The 11,984-nt window shown below is 49.6% G+C and overlaps 7 protein-coding genes across 7 annotated transcripts; 2 read left to right on the forward strand and 5 right to left on the reverse strand.

Moving 5' to 3' along the window:
• Positions 1 to 151: 151 nt before the first annotated feature.
• Positions 152 to 1,611, reverse strand: N7478_000627 (translation elongation factor Tu; the record flags this gene model as incomplete). Its single annotated transcript, XM_056916842.1, has 3 exons — positions 152 to 1,013; positions 1,091 to 1,353; positions 1,417 to 1,611. The coding sequence occupies 3 exons, from the start codon at positions 1,609 to 1,611 to the stop codon at positions 152 to 154; spliced, it is 1,320 nt and encodes a 439-aa protein (XP_056784722.1).
• Positions 1,612 to 2,145: 534 nt separating this feature from the next.
• N7478_000628 (putative translation initiation factor IF3) lies at positions 2,146 to 2,835 on the reverse strand (the record flags this gene model as incomplete). The annotated part of the gene is made up of 1 exon (XM_056916843.1): positions 2,146 to 2,835. The coding sequence occupies one exon, from the start codon at positions 2,833 to 2,835 to the stop codon at positions 2,146 to 2,148; it is 690 nt and encodes a 229-aa protein (XP_056784723.1).
• A 454-nt stretch (positions 2,836 to 3,289) lies between these two features.
• Positions 3,290 to 5,016, forward strand: N7478_000629 (guanosine diphosphatase; the record flags this gene model as incomplete). Its single annotated transcript, XM_056916844.1, has 2 exons — positions 3,290 to 3,551; positions 3,623 to 5,016. 2 exons carry the CDS (start codon positions 3,290 to 3,292, stop codon positions 5,014 to 5,016), a joined length of 1,656 nt encoding a protein of 551 aa, XP_056784724.1.
• A 391-nt stretch (positions 5,017 to 5,407) lies between these two features.
• N7478_000630 (NOPCHAP1/New4 family protein) lies at positions 5,408 to 6,032 on the reverse strand (the record flags this gene model as incomplete). Its single annotated transcript, XM_056916845.1, has 2 exons — positions 5,408 to 5,572; positions 5,646 to 6,032. The coding sequence occupies 2 exons, from the start codon at positions 6,030 to 6,032 to the stop codon at positions 5,408 to 5,410; spliced, it is 552 nt and encodes a 183-aa protein (XP_056784725.1).
• Positions 6,033 to 6,442: 410 nt separating this feature from the next.
• On the reverse strand, positions 6,443 to 8,663 carry N7478_000631 (BOD1/SHG1 domain-containing protein; the record flags this gene model as incomplete). The annotated part of the gene is made up of 2 exons (XM_056916846.1): positions 6,443 to 8,386; positions 8,451 to 8,663. The coding sequence occupies 2 exons, from the start codon at positions 8,661 to 8,663 to the stop codon at positions 6,443 to 6,445; spliced, it is 2,157 nt and encodes a 718-aa protein (XP_056784726.1).
• An 812-nt stretch (positions 8,664 to 9,475) lies between these two features.
• Positions 9,476 to 9,859, forward strand: N7478_000632 (putative NADH-ubiquinone oxidoreductase 14 kDa subunit; the record flags this gene model as incomplete). Its single annotated transcript, XM_056916847.1, has 2 exons — positions 9,476 to 9,509; positions 9,609 to 9,859. 2 exons carry the CDS (start codon positions 9,476 to 9,478, stop codon positions 9,857 to 9,859), a joined length of 285 nt encoding a protein of 94 aa, XP_056784727.1.
• A 640-nt stretch (positions 9,860 to 10,499) lies between these two features.
• N7478_000633 (cation efflux family protein family) lies at positions 10,500 to 11,956 on the reverse strand (the record flags this gene model as incomplete). Its single annotated transcript, XM_056916848.1, has 2 exons — positions 10,500 to 11,570; positions 11,633 to 11,956. 2 exons carry the CDS (start codon positions 11,954 to 11,956, stop codon positions 10,500 to 10,502), a joined length of 1,395 nt encoding a protein of 464 aa, XP_056784728.1.
• Between the last annotated feature and the right edge of the window lie 28 nt (positions 11,957 to 11,984).

Raw genomic sequence — 11,984 nt, forward strand, 5'->3', positions numbered from 1 at the left:
CGGTTTCCTCCCGGATCCCTTGTGCTGATCGATGATTCCCGCGCTGTGAATAAAGTGCCAGACAAATAGTGAAAGAAATAGGGGTGTCATAATACAAGACTAGAAAGCAAAATCAATCTAGTCATAGGTTCAAATTAATGATGGGAACCATCTACTCGACCACACGGGTGATCAGACCAGTGGCGACGGTACGGCCACCCTCACGGATGTTGAAGCGCTGACCGGCCTCGGCAGCAACGGGACGGTGAGTGGCCAGAACCATCTCGACGTTGTCACCAGGCTGGACACGCTTGGACTGGTCCTCGTCGGGGAAAGTGAGGTCACCAGGCTCATCAGCAGTGCGGAGGTAGACCTGGGGGCGGTAGTTGGAGCCGAAACCAGTGCGGCGACCACCCTCAGCCTCAGTGAGAACGTACATGGACACCAAGAACTTGCTGGCGGCCTTGGTGGTGCCAGGAGCGGCAACAACCATACCACGGCGGATATCCTCACGCTTGATACCACGGACCAGCAGACCGGAGTTGTCACCAGCGCGGGACTCGTCACAAGTCTTCTTGAAGGTCTCAATATCGGTAACCTTGGTCTTGATAGGAGCCTCAGAGCCACCGACAATCTCGACCTCAGTATCCTTCTTCAGGAGACCACGCTCGACACGGCCAGACACGACGGTACCACGGCCGGGGATGGAGAAGACCTCCTCAACGGACATCAGGAAAGGCTTGTCGAGGTCACGCTCGGGGGTAGGGATCCAAGTATCAACGGCGGTCATGAGCTCGTCGATTCTCTCGGTACCAATGTCGTTGCGGCGGCCCTCGAGGGCGCACAGGGCGGAACCGAAGACAATAGGGGTCTCCTCACCCTCGAATCCGTAGGTGGAGAGCAGCTCACGCATCTCAAGCTCAACAAGCTCAAGCATCTCAGGGTCCTCAACAGCATCGACCTTATTGACGAAGACAACGATCTTCTGGACACCGACCTGGCGGGCAAGCAACAAATGCTCACGGGTCTGGGGCCTATAGTAGAGAAAAATGTCAGCGCATTGCCTTTTTCTAGTTTCGCATTGGAGACTAATAATGAATTGAATCCTTACATCTGACCATCAGAGGCAGCAACGACGACGATTGCACCGTCCATGTTGGCAGCACCAGTAATCATGTTCTTAATATAATCGGCGTGACCAGGGCAGTCGACGTGGGCGTAGTGACGGCTCTCGGTCTGGAACTCAATGTGGGCGGAAGAGATGGTAATACCACGCTTGCGCTCCTCAGGAGCCTTATCGATGGCATTGTAATCCAGGAAGTTGGCAAGACCCTTAGAAGCCTGGTGCTTGGTGATGGCAGCAGTCAGGGTGGTCTATGGAAGAAAGACAGGTTAGACACGCGAATATCCAAATTGCGATGAAAGCAATCATCTCACCTTTCCGTGATCGACGTGACCAATAGTACCAATGTTCACATGGGGCTTGGTACGCTCGAAAGCAGTGGCCAGACCACGAGCGGCCATCTTGTCGTTGGCGAAGACATGGTGGACGGGGTTGATGGCGCGGGGACGCAGCAATGAAGCGCGGCTGGTGCGCGCCAGGGTGTTCAAGGAACGAGAGATGCCTGACATCTTGCGATTGTGGAAAGCAAAAACGATAAAAAGGGAAGCAAGAAGGAAAGTCGATGGAGAGAGGCAAGAAATGGGGAGAATCAACACCAATTTTTCTGGGCCTTGGCTTAGTCATTCACCGACCAATCAGGGGTCGCGAATTGCGGAGGTTTACGGCTCAAGTGCTGTCATCAATTAAGATGAAGGAGACTAGACAATTCATAGAATGGGCGATTCAGGGAAGGAAAAAAGACTTGCATGCATGTGTGGGGTCAGGAAGACATCATAACTGTACTTAGGTGCTATTATTTGCATGATTTCCATATATTTCGAAGCTGATTCTCCTTGTAGTTGTGTAACATCGGGATTAGTATTAGCAAATAGAGATATGTTGAATGTGCTTCTGCGATGGAGAAATGTTCGAAAGAACAATTGGAAATCACAATTATGTGTATATTACAATATCCATCCCTCAAAGTGTGGTGCACGGTATTTCAATATTTACGTCCCTAATGATACGAGCTATGATCTACAGCCATTTCGTTCGCAACCACTTCAATCAGACTTCTTCACGGTGAGCAGAACCCGCTTGCCTGGCTCCCCCTCCATCGCTTTGACCTGTGTACCTCCAGCTTCCCGAGTGGTGTCCATAACACTTTGCATCACCTGCTTGATCTCGTCGACGGTGGGGGCGCGCTTGTGTTTCTTCCGGGTCAGAATGATCTCAACCTTTCGGCCCTTCTCCAAGAAAGCAGTCAACTGTTTCAGACGATGCGCCAAATCATGACCGTCAATAGCCCAGTTCAGCTCAATTTGCTTCAGGCTTTGTTTGGCAGCCTTCGCTGCCTTTTCCTTGGCTTTCTCGGCGTTCCGGTACTCTAACTTGTTCATGATCTTGCACACTGGTGGCTGTTTGGGAGCCCCCGGGGAAACTTGCATGAGAAAGAATTCGTTGCGGTTGAAGGATTCTAGAACCTCGGATAGGCTCTGAGGAGGTTGAATATCTCCGTCGGCATTGACGATCTGTACTGTCGGCGCCCGAATGCCTTCATCTTTAATGGGTCCCTTGACGGGAGGTCGAGATTCACGAAGAGCCAAAGAGCGGGAGTGTTGGAAAAGTCTCAGTTGAATGCCATGATGAATTTTAAATGGCTGTACAACCCTGGGGGTGGTTTGGTAAAGAGGTGTGACGAAGGTTTGGCGGAGCGCTTGCGCGGTAGACACGAGACCACGCATATGGTTCATCTTGCGGGAGACTCGGCGGATTGTGAGTGAGGGCGAGATCGAGGGAAGAGAAAGGCAATATACGGGTTTCCAAGGCAGGCGAGAGGGTACCGGGTATGTCAAATGTCTCCCAGTGTGAGAGCTAAGGAGCAAGTCGAGCTTGCGGGTAGAAGAATAGAGTATGGGGAAATTGACCGGATTGAGTAACTGCCACGCCACATCTCATGCGCCACAACCCTGAAACCCTTAGATCTCCTTTCTCTCGCCGGAGTTGTCTTCTCCTACTTTTCTTCTTCTCCGACTTTCACCAACTAATCTATCCCGTTTCCTTTCTGGACTTGTGTGGTGTTTCAGGAGGATCAATGGTTGTTTGTACTCCGTTTACCCATTTCTAATCGTTGTCATTCTTTCCCCCTTGGGTGGTAACTACGCACACCTTTTTTTTTTTTGCTTATCGCCTCCGCCGATTGCTCGTATGTCGACTGGAGTTGACAACCAATCACACCCTAATCAGTTTGAAGATCAGAGTCCTCTCACTCGCCAACGATCTATTTCACGGAGTAACGGCATTGCTTTTGCACCATCTATTGAGTCCGGTCGAGTATTCGATAAACGATCCGCTATGGCGCAGACCCAAAGAACCCGGTACCTTAAGACAGGTGCCATTATTGCCTTTGTATTTATGGTAGTGCTGTGGCTTTCTCCATCCAGATCGACTGTGTCTAGTTATACTCAGGGTATGATTGTCTCACTGTCCATAATTGTTCAATGGATGGCCACTAAGACTAACCAATGGCCTTTTTTACAGAAACAGCTCCTTCGACCGGAAGTTCAACAGCCAAGTGCACCAAATCATTCGATTCGTCGAAGCCTCTCATTCAATATGCCCTCATGATTGATGCGGGTAGCACGGGCTCTCGTATCCATGTCTACCGCTTTAACAACTGCGGCTCTACCCCGGAGTTGGAGAACGAGGTCTTCGAACAGACCGCGAAGAAGGAAGGTGGTTCTGGTCTCAGCTCATACAGGGAGAATGCCGAGGGTGCTGCTCTCAGTCTTGACCCTCTTATGGAGGTGGCTATGCAGAATGTCCCCGCCGAGTACCGATCTTGCACTCCAGTGGCTGTCAAGGCCACTGCTGGTCTGCGTCTTTTGGGACCTGAGCTCAGCACCAACATTCTGGAGGCTGTTCGTCACCGTCTTGAAACTGCTTTCCCCTTCCCAGTCGTTTCGAAGGAGAAGGGTGGTGTGCAGATTATGGATGGCAAAGACGAGGGTGTCTTCGCTTGGATTACCACCAACTACCTCCTTGGGAAGATTGGCGGCCCTGACGATACCCCTACCGCTGCTGTGTTTGACTTGGGCGGTGGTTCCACCCAGATCGTTTTCCAGCCTACTTTTGAGAAGAGCAAGGCTGGCGGCATGCCTGAGAAATTGGCTCCCGGAGACCACAAATACGAGCTTAACTTCGGTGGCCGTGAATTTGAGCTCTACCAGCACTCTCACCTTGGCTACGGTTTGATGTCCGCTCGCGAGGCTATGCACAAGGTTGTTCTGGAGGCAATGTTGGCCAATAACCCGAAGGATTTGTCTTGGTTGAAGCGCCCTATCTCCAACCCCTGTATTGGTCCCGACATGGAGCGTTCAGTCACCGTGAAATTCGCTGACGGGCCTCTCAGTCCCGAGGTCACTGTGAACATGGTGGGCCCTAAGGACTCGACCGCTGCCCCCCAGTGCCGTGCTATTGCCGAGAAGACTTTGAAGAAAGATGCCGGCTGTACCCTCGCACCTTGCTCCTTCAACGGCGTTCACCAACCTTCCCTTGCCAAGACTTTCGCCCGTGAAGATGTCTTCATTTTCTCCTACTTCTATGACCGCACTGCCCCTCTGGGTATGCCTTCTTCCTTCACTCTGCAGGAGCTGCATGACCTCACCAACACCGTTTGTGCCGGCGAGGACAGCTGGTCTGTCTTTGAGGGTGTCGAGGGTGCCATGGCTGAGCTTAAGGACCGACCCGAATGGTGCATGGACTTGAACTTCATGCTTGGTCTCCTTCACACCGGTTACGAGATGCCCTTGTCTCGCGAAGTCAAGATTGCCAAGAAGATCAAGGATAACGAGCTGGGCTGGTGTCTTGGTGCTAGTCTTCCTCTTCTCAGCCAAGAGTCTGGCTGGAAGTGCCGTATCAAGGAGGTCTCATAGACCTTGACACGGTACCATGTTCAATATTAATCAATTTTCAATCATATGGCCCAGCCATACTGATATGGGTTCATGCATATAAATAGACACTTAATACGTTTGTGTCACTTTTTGTTTCTTGTTCTTCTTTCTCTTCTTCACATCGTTACTGGTGTCTCTTATCTAGATTATTTGTTGTATTACTGGAGATTTGGCGATTGCATAAAAAAGAAATGTATGAAATGTATGTCCTTCAAGTTTCCAATGTCCATGGCTTTTAATACCTAGGGTTCTTAATTATTTTCATGTAGGAGTTGAAAGGTCCAACATATAGCCTCATGGATCATGATGTTATAGGATTCCAAGATTGAATTATCTACATTTATTCTTCAAACACAAATATTTAATTGTTTCAATGTCCCAACTCCTCAATCGACGGTTTATCCGCATCCAAATCTTTGCCGCCCATCAATTTTTCCAGAATATCCGAATCATCTGTAGTTTTGTCCTTGTTATCTTGATCCTCACTAGAATCTTCATTGTCACGTTTTTCCTCCAATACACCTAAACCAAGATTCTATAGGCACTAAGTCAGCAAGTGTTCTATCTCCAAGACAGACCAATGGATATAAGATCTCAACAGAACCTACCATTTCAATATAGTCTTTATTATCCTCAACTTCATCCAAAACCACATCTTTGCCCCTTCCTGCTGCAATCTCCTTCTCCAAATCCTCATTGGCACTCTTCATCTTAGGTAGAAATGCAGACAATCTCGACAGCAGCTCCGAGTTCCCTTCCATTTTACGTATGCGTGGCTTAGGACGTCCAGAGAGATTCGGTATTGATGATGTGTTCGAAGAAGATGTGGCTTGGTTCTCGTGGTGAATGTTCTCTTGTTCATCGTCTGAAGAATCATCTTCGCTTGAGCTATCAGAAGAGGAGCCGGAAGATGAGGTCGGGTCGGAATCTTCATCGTCGGGTATAGGTGCAGATGCACGAATAGGAAGTGTTCTTTTGGTATCTGTAGCCCTCATTTTTATGAAATTTTCACAATCTCTAGAGCGTGAAGATGGCCTGTATGCTCGATTTCGGAGAAATTCCCGCAGCTGGATAGACGAGTCGTAGGTATCGTAGCGTTGAACTTTGACCCTCGGATTAATGGTCAAGTTTCTGATAACTATGCAAAATAATAATAATAGTGCGGAATGGAATGCTCTTGACAGAGTTCGTAAATTGGCTGAGTTTTTGAAGTGGATTGTCTGCAGGATCCAACTCGCGGTCGGTTTCAACTTTTTAAGTGGAGCCCCGATAACGATAAGGAAAGGCTAAATCTACTGATGAGCGGATCTAAGCTTCTAAGGTTATATGTATGGCAATATGATATTTCGACATTCCAGCTAATCGTACATGGTTATTATTATTACATACATAGGGAAGCTTAGAGCTAGTCCCGGCTTCGTCGTCGACTACGATTTCTGCGTCGACTAGGGCTCCTCCGTCGGCTGCGACTCCTACGCCGACTGGGACTCCTTCTTCTTCGGCTGGGACTTGGCCTTCGACTCAGGCTTCTTCTTCGGATCGGGCTTGGGCTTCTTCTCCGACTACGACTCCTTCGCCGAGTAGGGCGATCATTTGTAGTATCTTTAGGCGGCTCAGCTGTAGTCTCCGGTTCCTTTTTCTCCGGCTCCTTTTTCTCCGGCTCCGTTTTCTCTGGTTGCTTCTCTTTTTCCTTGTCTTTTTCGCGCCCAGAACCTGGCATGTACCGGTCAATTTCAGCTGGCCGCGCTCTTTGGTCACGTTCACGTTCACGCTCTCGCTCTCGCTCTGGTGATCGCATCCGGCGACGAGGTGATTTGCTGCGACGACTGGTAGAAGGAACATAACGGTCTATGTCAAGAGAAGGGGGTGAGGGCCGTCGGGCACGGGGTGAAGGACGACGAGATCGCGACCTTCGTCGTGCAGCAACAGATCGAGAACGAGACCGAGACCGTCGTCGTGAGGGAGATCTGCGCTGAGGGCGGTAATTGTTACGATCGTCCCGCTCTCTGTCCCTTTCGCGATCTTGATCCCTGGTTCTGTCTGGGCTGCGATCTGGGCGACGGCGATCATCTCGATCGCGAGATCTGGATCGTACTCGAGGTCTGTCTCTGTCACGGTCACGGTCACGGTCACGGCCTGCTGACCGACTGCGACTGCGAGGAGGAGGGGGTCTATAGCTTCGTTCATCTCTGAAATCACGGTACCCACGGCGTGCATCCATGTCGCGGTCACGATCCCGATCGCGAGACCTCACTGAGGCATCTCTAGAACGATCGCGTCGACGTTCAGGGCTATGATGAGGTGCCGGACGTCGGCGAGAGCGGCTGCGGCTTTTACTTCGATCTCGAGTAGTATTTCGAGGACGTTCCTTTCGGTCTGGTATCGAATCACGACGTCTGGAGTCTCGGGATGGGCTAGGTGCCCTAGTCGATGCATTGGATAGCCTCGAGTCACTTACACCTTTAACATGTCCAGATGTTGATGTTGGTGGCTTAAGCCCATTCTCAATAGCTTCAGCTTGCTCAAAATCGAACTCAGGCTTTTGTCGTGCTTTAGCTGCAAGCTCTTCGCCTTCTTTCAATAACATTTGCAAAGCAGCCTCCTCAAGTGACTTCTCATCCACGGGACCTGGCGCCGGGGTGGGATCTTTGGATATGGCAGGTCTGTCTCGCTTCGAGTCCCGACTACGTGGTGATAGCCCGCGGTCAGAGCGATATGCTGGAGAACGGTCACGAAAGTCCCTGGTACGACTGCGATCTCGCTCACGATACCGGTCACGATCTTCCCTTCTGCGTCGCTCGTATCTTTCGTCTCGTTCCCGGTCTCGTTGGTCATCAATAGCTCGCTGCTCCTCGCGCAGGCGCTCACGCTCCGCTCGTCGCTGGTCATCGATTTCCTTTCTCCGGGCCCTATCTTCATCATCTTTCTTTCGTTCGATTTCGCGCCTTTTGCGTCGCTCTTCATCCTTGATTCGTTTTTGTTCATCATCGATCTCCTTTTGCTTGCGCATCTCTTCGCGCCAGACCTTCTCGCGTTCGTCTCTTTTGGCTGTCACGTAGGCCTCGTATTCAGCATCAGTTTTGTTGCCCGCTTCCTCTTCCTTAGCTGCTGCTTCATCGCCAATTTCATGTCGACGGATATCTCGCACAGAGTCCAGAATAGATTCCAAATGGATGGAAGCCAACTTGTCGATGGATAACTCTGCGTTCTTGTAGACATCGCTTCGGTCGACGGCACCTTCGATTAAGGTTGCGGCTTTTCCTCTCTCACGCGAAAGATGTGCTGGCTCTCGCTCAATCTCGGACTCGGCCAATGCGATTAATTCGTCAGTAAACTTGGTCTTGGATTCCTAAAGAGCGCACATGTGTTAGACAAGGCAATCGGGCATCGAACAGGATTTCGCATCCACATACCCCATCATTGAACTCAGCCCATATCTTCTTTCTTATACTATCAAATCCACCCTTCTTTTTAAACGAATGAAGCAGTTTGTCGATGGCTGCATGCTGCGCTGCAGACAAAGGAAGGTCCTCGGCCTTGAATCGCTTGCTCTTCAGAGTCTCGATATCCAGGGATGGTCTCTTTGTGCCCGATTGCACGCCTTCCATGGCTTCGGACGTAGCCATCGTTGGAAGGTGCAATGGAGGGGGTTAATTACCCAGACGGTGCACGAAAGTTGCAGGCGGAGTTGGCGCGTATAATCATCTAATGCTCTGGCGGCTCATCAAAAGTCGACAGGATAATTGAACGGTGGATGCATTGTAGCCAATCACTGCTGTTGTCCCCAGCTCCGCGTTCAAAGGCGGTGGGCTGGTCAGCTAATGAAAATGACCCAGATGGTACCGCCTTTTCAATGCGCATGTGTTGTTCCTCGTATTATTTTGCCCTATGAGAACCATACTACACAGTACATAGGATGAATATCTACTTCTACAAGCTTGTTCATGTGGAAGAAGGGTGTGAATTCATTATAGTTAGAATTTTCTCCAAATTTATCCAGATATAACTTCTGCCATCACGTTTCCGAAGCCGAATCACTAAAGGAAACTAAAAGTATATAGTGTAGAGTACACAAGATATGACCTACTATATTATAATTTCCGTTGAACCTTCAATTTTTTTAAATAGTCAATTTAGAAATTATGCCAAATAAATGTAAAGCTTAGGTAGTAGGCTTGTTGCAACCTCGTATCTAAGACCCGGATATCGGGAGTTGTGACGGCGGAGAAATCGTTAATCCGTGCTTGGATACTGCGGGCGTCTGATTTGCTTCTAACTACTCTCCTGGCGCCCCAGTACGACTCGAAGCCCCGACGACCTTTAATTCCGACCACAGGCAATTAATCACTGCCACTTAGCAGAGTCTACCACTTCTCTCCTCGTCGGAACGTGTCGGCCACCTTTAATACCACCCTCCCGCCCCCAGCCGGTCGCGATCATGGTCCACAAAGTTCTCTTCTGGAGCGGCTTCGGTACGTGACGATACCCCTCCCAATTGCTTGATATACATATGAAACTCCAATTTCGTCGAAGCTATATTCAAGAGATGCTAACATGATCGCTCTATCCAGGCATTGCCGTCCGCCTGTGGCAACTCGGTATCGAGATGCGTCCCATCCTCGCCAGGGAATCCCTCTGGGTCTACCCTCTTTTCGCCGGTGTTGGTGGAAGCTTCGGATACTGGCTCCAGGGTGTTGAAAACCGTCAACTCAAGATGCTTGCACAGCGCCGCGAGGCTATTCTGGAGAAGCGTCGGCGACGAGACCAGCGGGAAGTGATCAGCAAGGCCGAAGAGGGTGCTGTTCTTGCTGCTACATCATAAAGAGTTCAAAATTAGGTGGTGATGTGGTTGGAGATTCAGCATTGCGTCGTTTATTCCCTTTGTTTCTTTCCTGTTTCTTTCTTTTACCTGTACCAAAATTCCACGGTTTTGATATCGACACCCTAGACAGGAAGTCCTCGCGCGGGCGATGTATCCGACAGCGATGTGTGTTATTGAATATGAAGAAATATTTTCGTCTATATTTTGTTTAAATTGACTTGTAGCGAATATTCTGGTCTTTCACTCCTCGTGGTAACGGGGTTCTTGTTCGCGTATCTACAAATAATATGAGATCGACACATTTAGCGAGAATTGGGGGAATATGCTCCATTTCCATGGCTGTATAAGAGCTGAGTATAGTAAGATAGTAATGCCACATCAGGCTCTATGTACCTGTTCCCAGGAACCAACTGTGTACATCCTTGCCTCCGCATGCCTAGATATGGTTGCTCAAGGAGTAGCCGAATCGCATGGATATGATGTCTAAAGTTGTGATACAAATAAGTCTCAAAAGTTCAAGTTTGAGGTGTTACCTTGCAAGCGATTGATATTTAAGTAGTAACAAGAGTCATTGATAATGTACAGGGACTTTATAAGTAGACACGCCCATCTAACTCAACAGGCACCATTTATTAAGCCTTCAAGGCCGTTCAATGGTGAATTGGAGAGAAACTTCCCACTTCTGCCCTCCAGTACCATAGCCCCCGCCAAGCCTGTTTCGAATCAGACTGGATATCTTCTCCCGCAATCGAGCAACATTGTCTTCTGTGCCTGAGACGCGTAACTTCACGTTTGCCATGCAAAGGCCATAGTGGACCTGCCAAAATCGCGCATCGTCAAGCCCAAAGACCGAAGGCTCAGCTTCGATATCTTTAATGACTTCGGCAACACCCCCGCCGGAGTAAGACATGAGAAGCATAGAGCCAAGGGTTTTTACCAAGCGAACTCCAAGAACACACATAGATATGGCGATGGTACCGGAGAGAAGCTTGTCCAACCAATCATAAATACGGATTGAGACCAAGGGGAGCAAAAGCAGGAGAGCGGAGCATGAGAGGGTCAGGAAGTGTGATGGGTTGCTGAGAACGGAGGGAAGAGAGTCGATATATGCAAAACGCATGGCTCTGCCGATTCGCGCATGGTTCTTCAGCCCAATTGCCGAGACAAGAGTCGAGCAGATAGCCAATACAGCAGTTACATCGACACTTCCCAAGGAAACTCTTTCATGAGGATGTGAATGATGAGGTTCGTGACCTGACTTTTCTAAGAAATGTTGCAGATTGTGTGATATCAAGTCGAGACCCATGAACAGAAGCAGTACGCACATGGCGAAACCGGCGAGAACCTCCGCTCGCTCCAGCCCAAATGGATGACGGATACTGGATCGCTTCCAGACCTCAAAGTTCCCTAGCACATCTACAGCGACGCATAGAAGAGCACCCAATGAATCGAATAAGATCAAATGAGATAGCGCAGTCATCGCCAGCGATCCATGCGCGGCCCATTGTATATATCCGGCAACAAACATGTGGCATAGACTCCACCAAAATCGGGTTTTCTGCTCCTTAGACATGCTGGCACGGCATTCTTTGAGTGTCGGGATTGGAAGGGAGTTGGGAAGAGCCAAGGGCGCACGAGGGGGAGGTTCAAGAAAGATCTGGTGTGAGATACTACTGTGCTTGTATTTGTGGCCACGACGCTGTCCAATGTTCTATTACCAAAGACCAATAATTAGCAAATATCCTCCAGGGACTTATAAGGGGAGACTCTTACGGATTTAATCACAGGACTTTTCGCCATCACTGCGGTATCGAAATTGAAGGGACCCGCGGCGGTTGAGTCTATTGATCCATTCCGTGCAGATGGTGCCATCTCTGCGGATGTGGAGCTTAAATTGAACGATGCCTTTGTAGGGCTGAGACGGGCTTGATTTCCTGGATCTAGTGCGATGCTCTTGGGAAATGTTTCTCGAAGTGGCGATAGGGCGTCGCGATCAAGAGCGATTCCGGGGTTATTCTGCATTGCATGGTTGTAGGGTTCGTCCGCCGGCGGAGTGGGAGTTCGTGGAGGGATAGGAAGAGGAAGATTGGATGCCATTCTGAAGGCTATCCGTGAACACAATTCC

Source organism: Penicillium angulare (assembly GCF_028827245.1).
Source record: "Penicillium angulare strain IBT 27051 chromosome Unknown utg000001l_segment0_segment0, whole genome shotgun sequence".
In the NCBI taxonomy this organism is placed as follows: domain Eukaryota; kingdom Fungi; phylum Ascomycota; class Eurotiomycetes; order Eurotiales; family Aspergillaceae; genus Penicillium; species Penicillium angulare.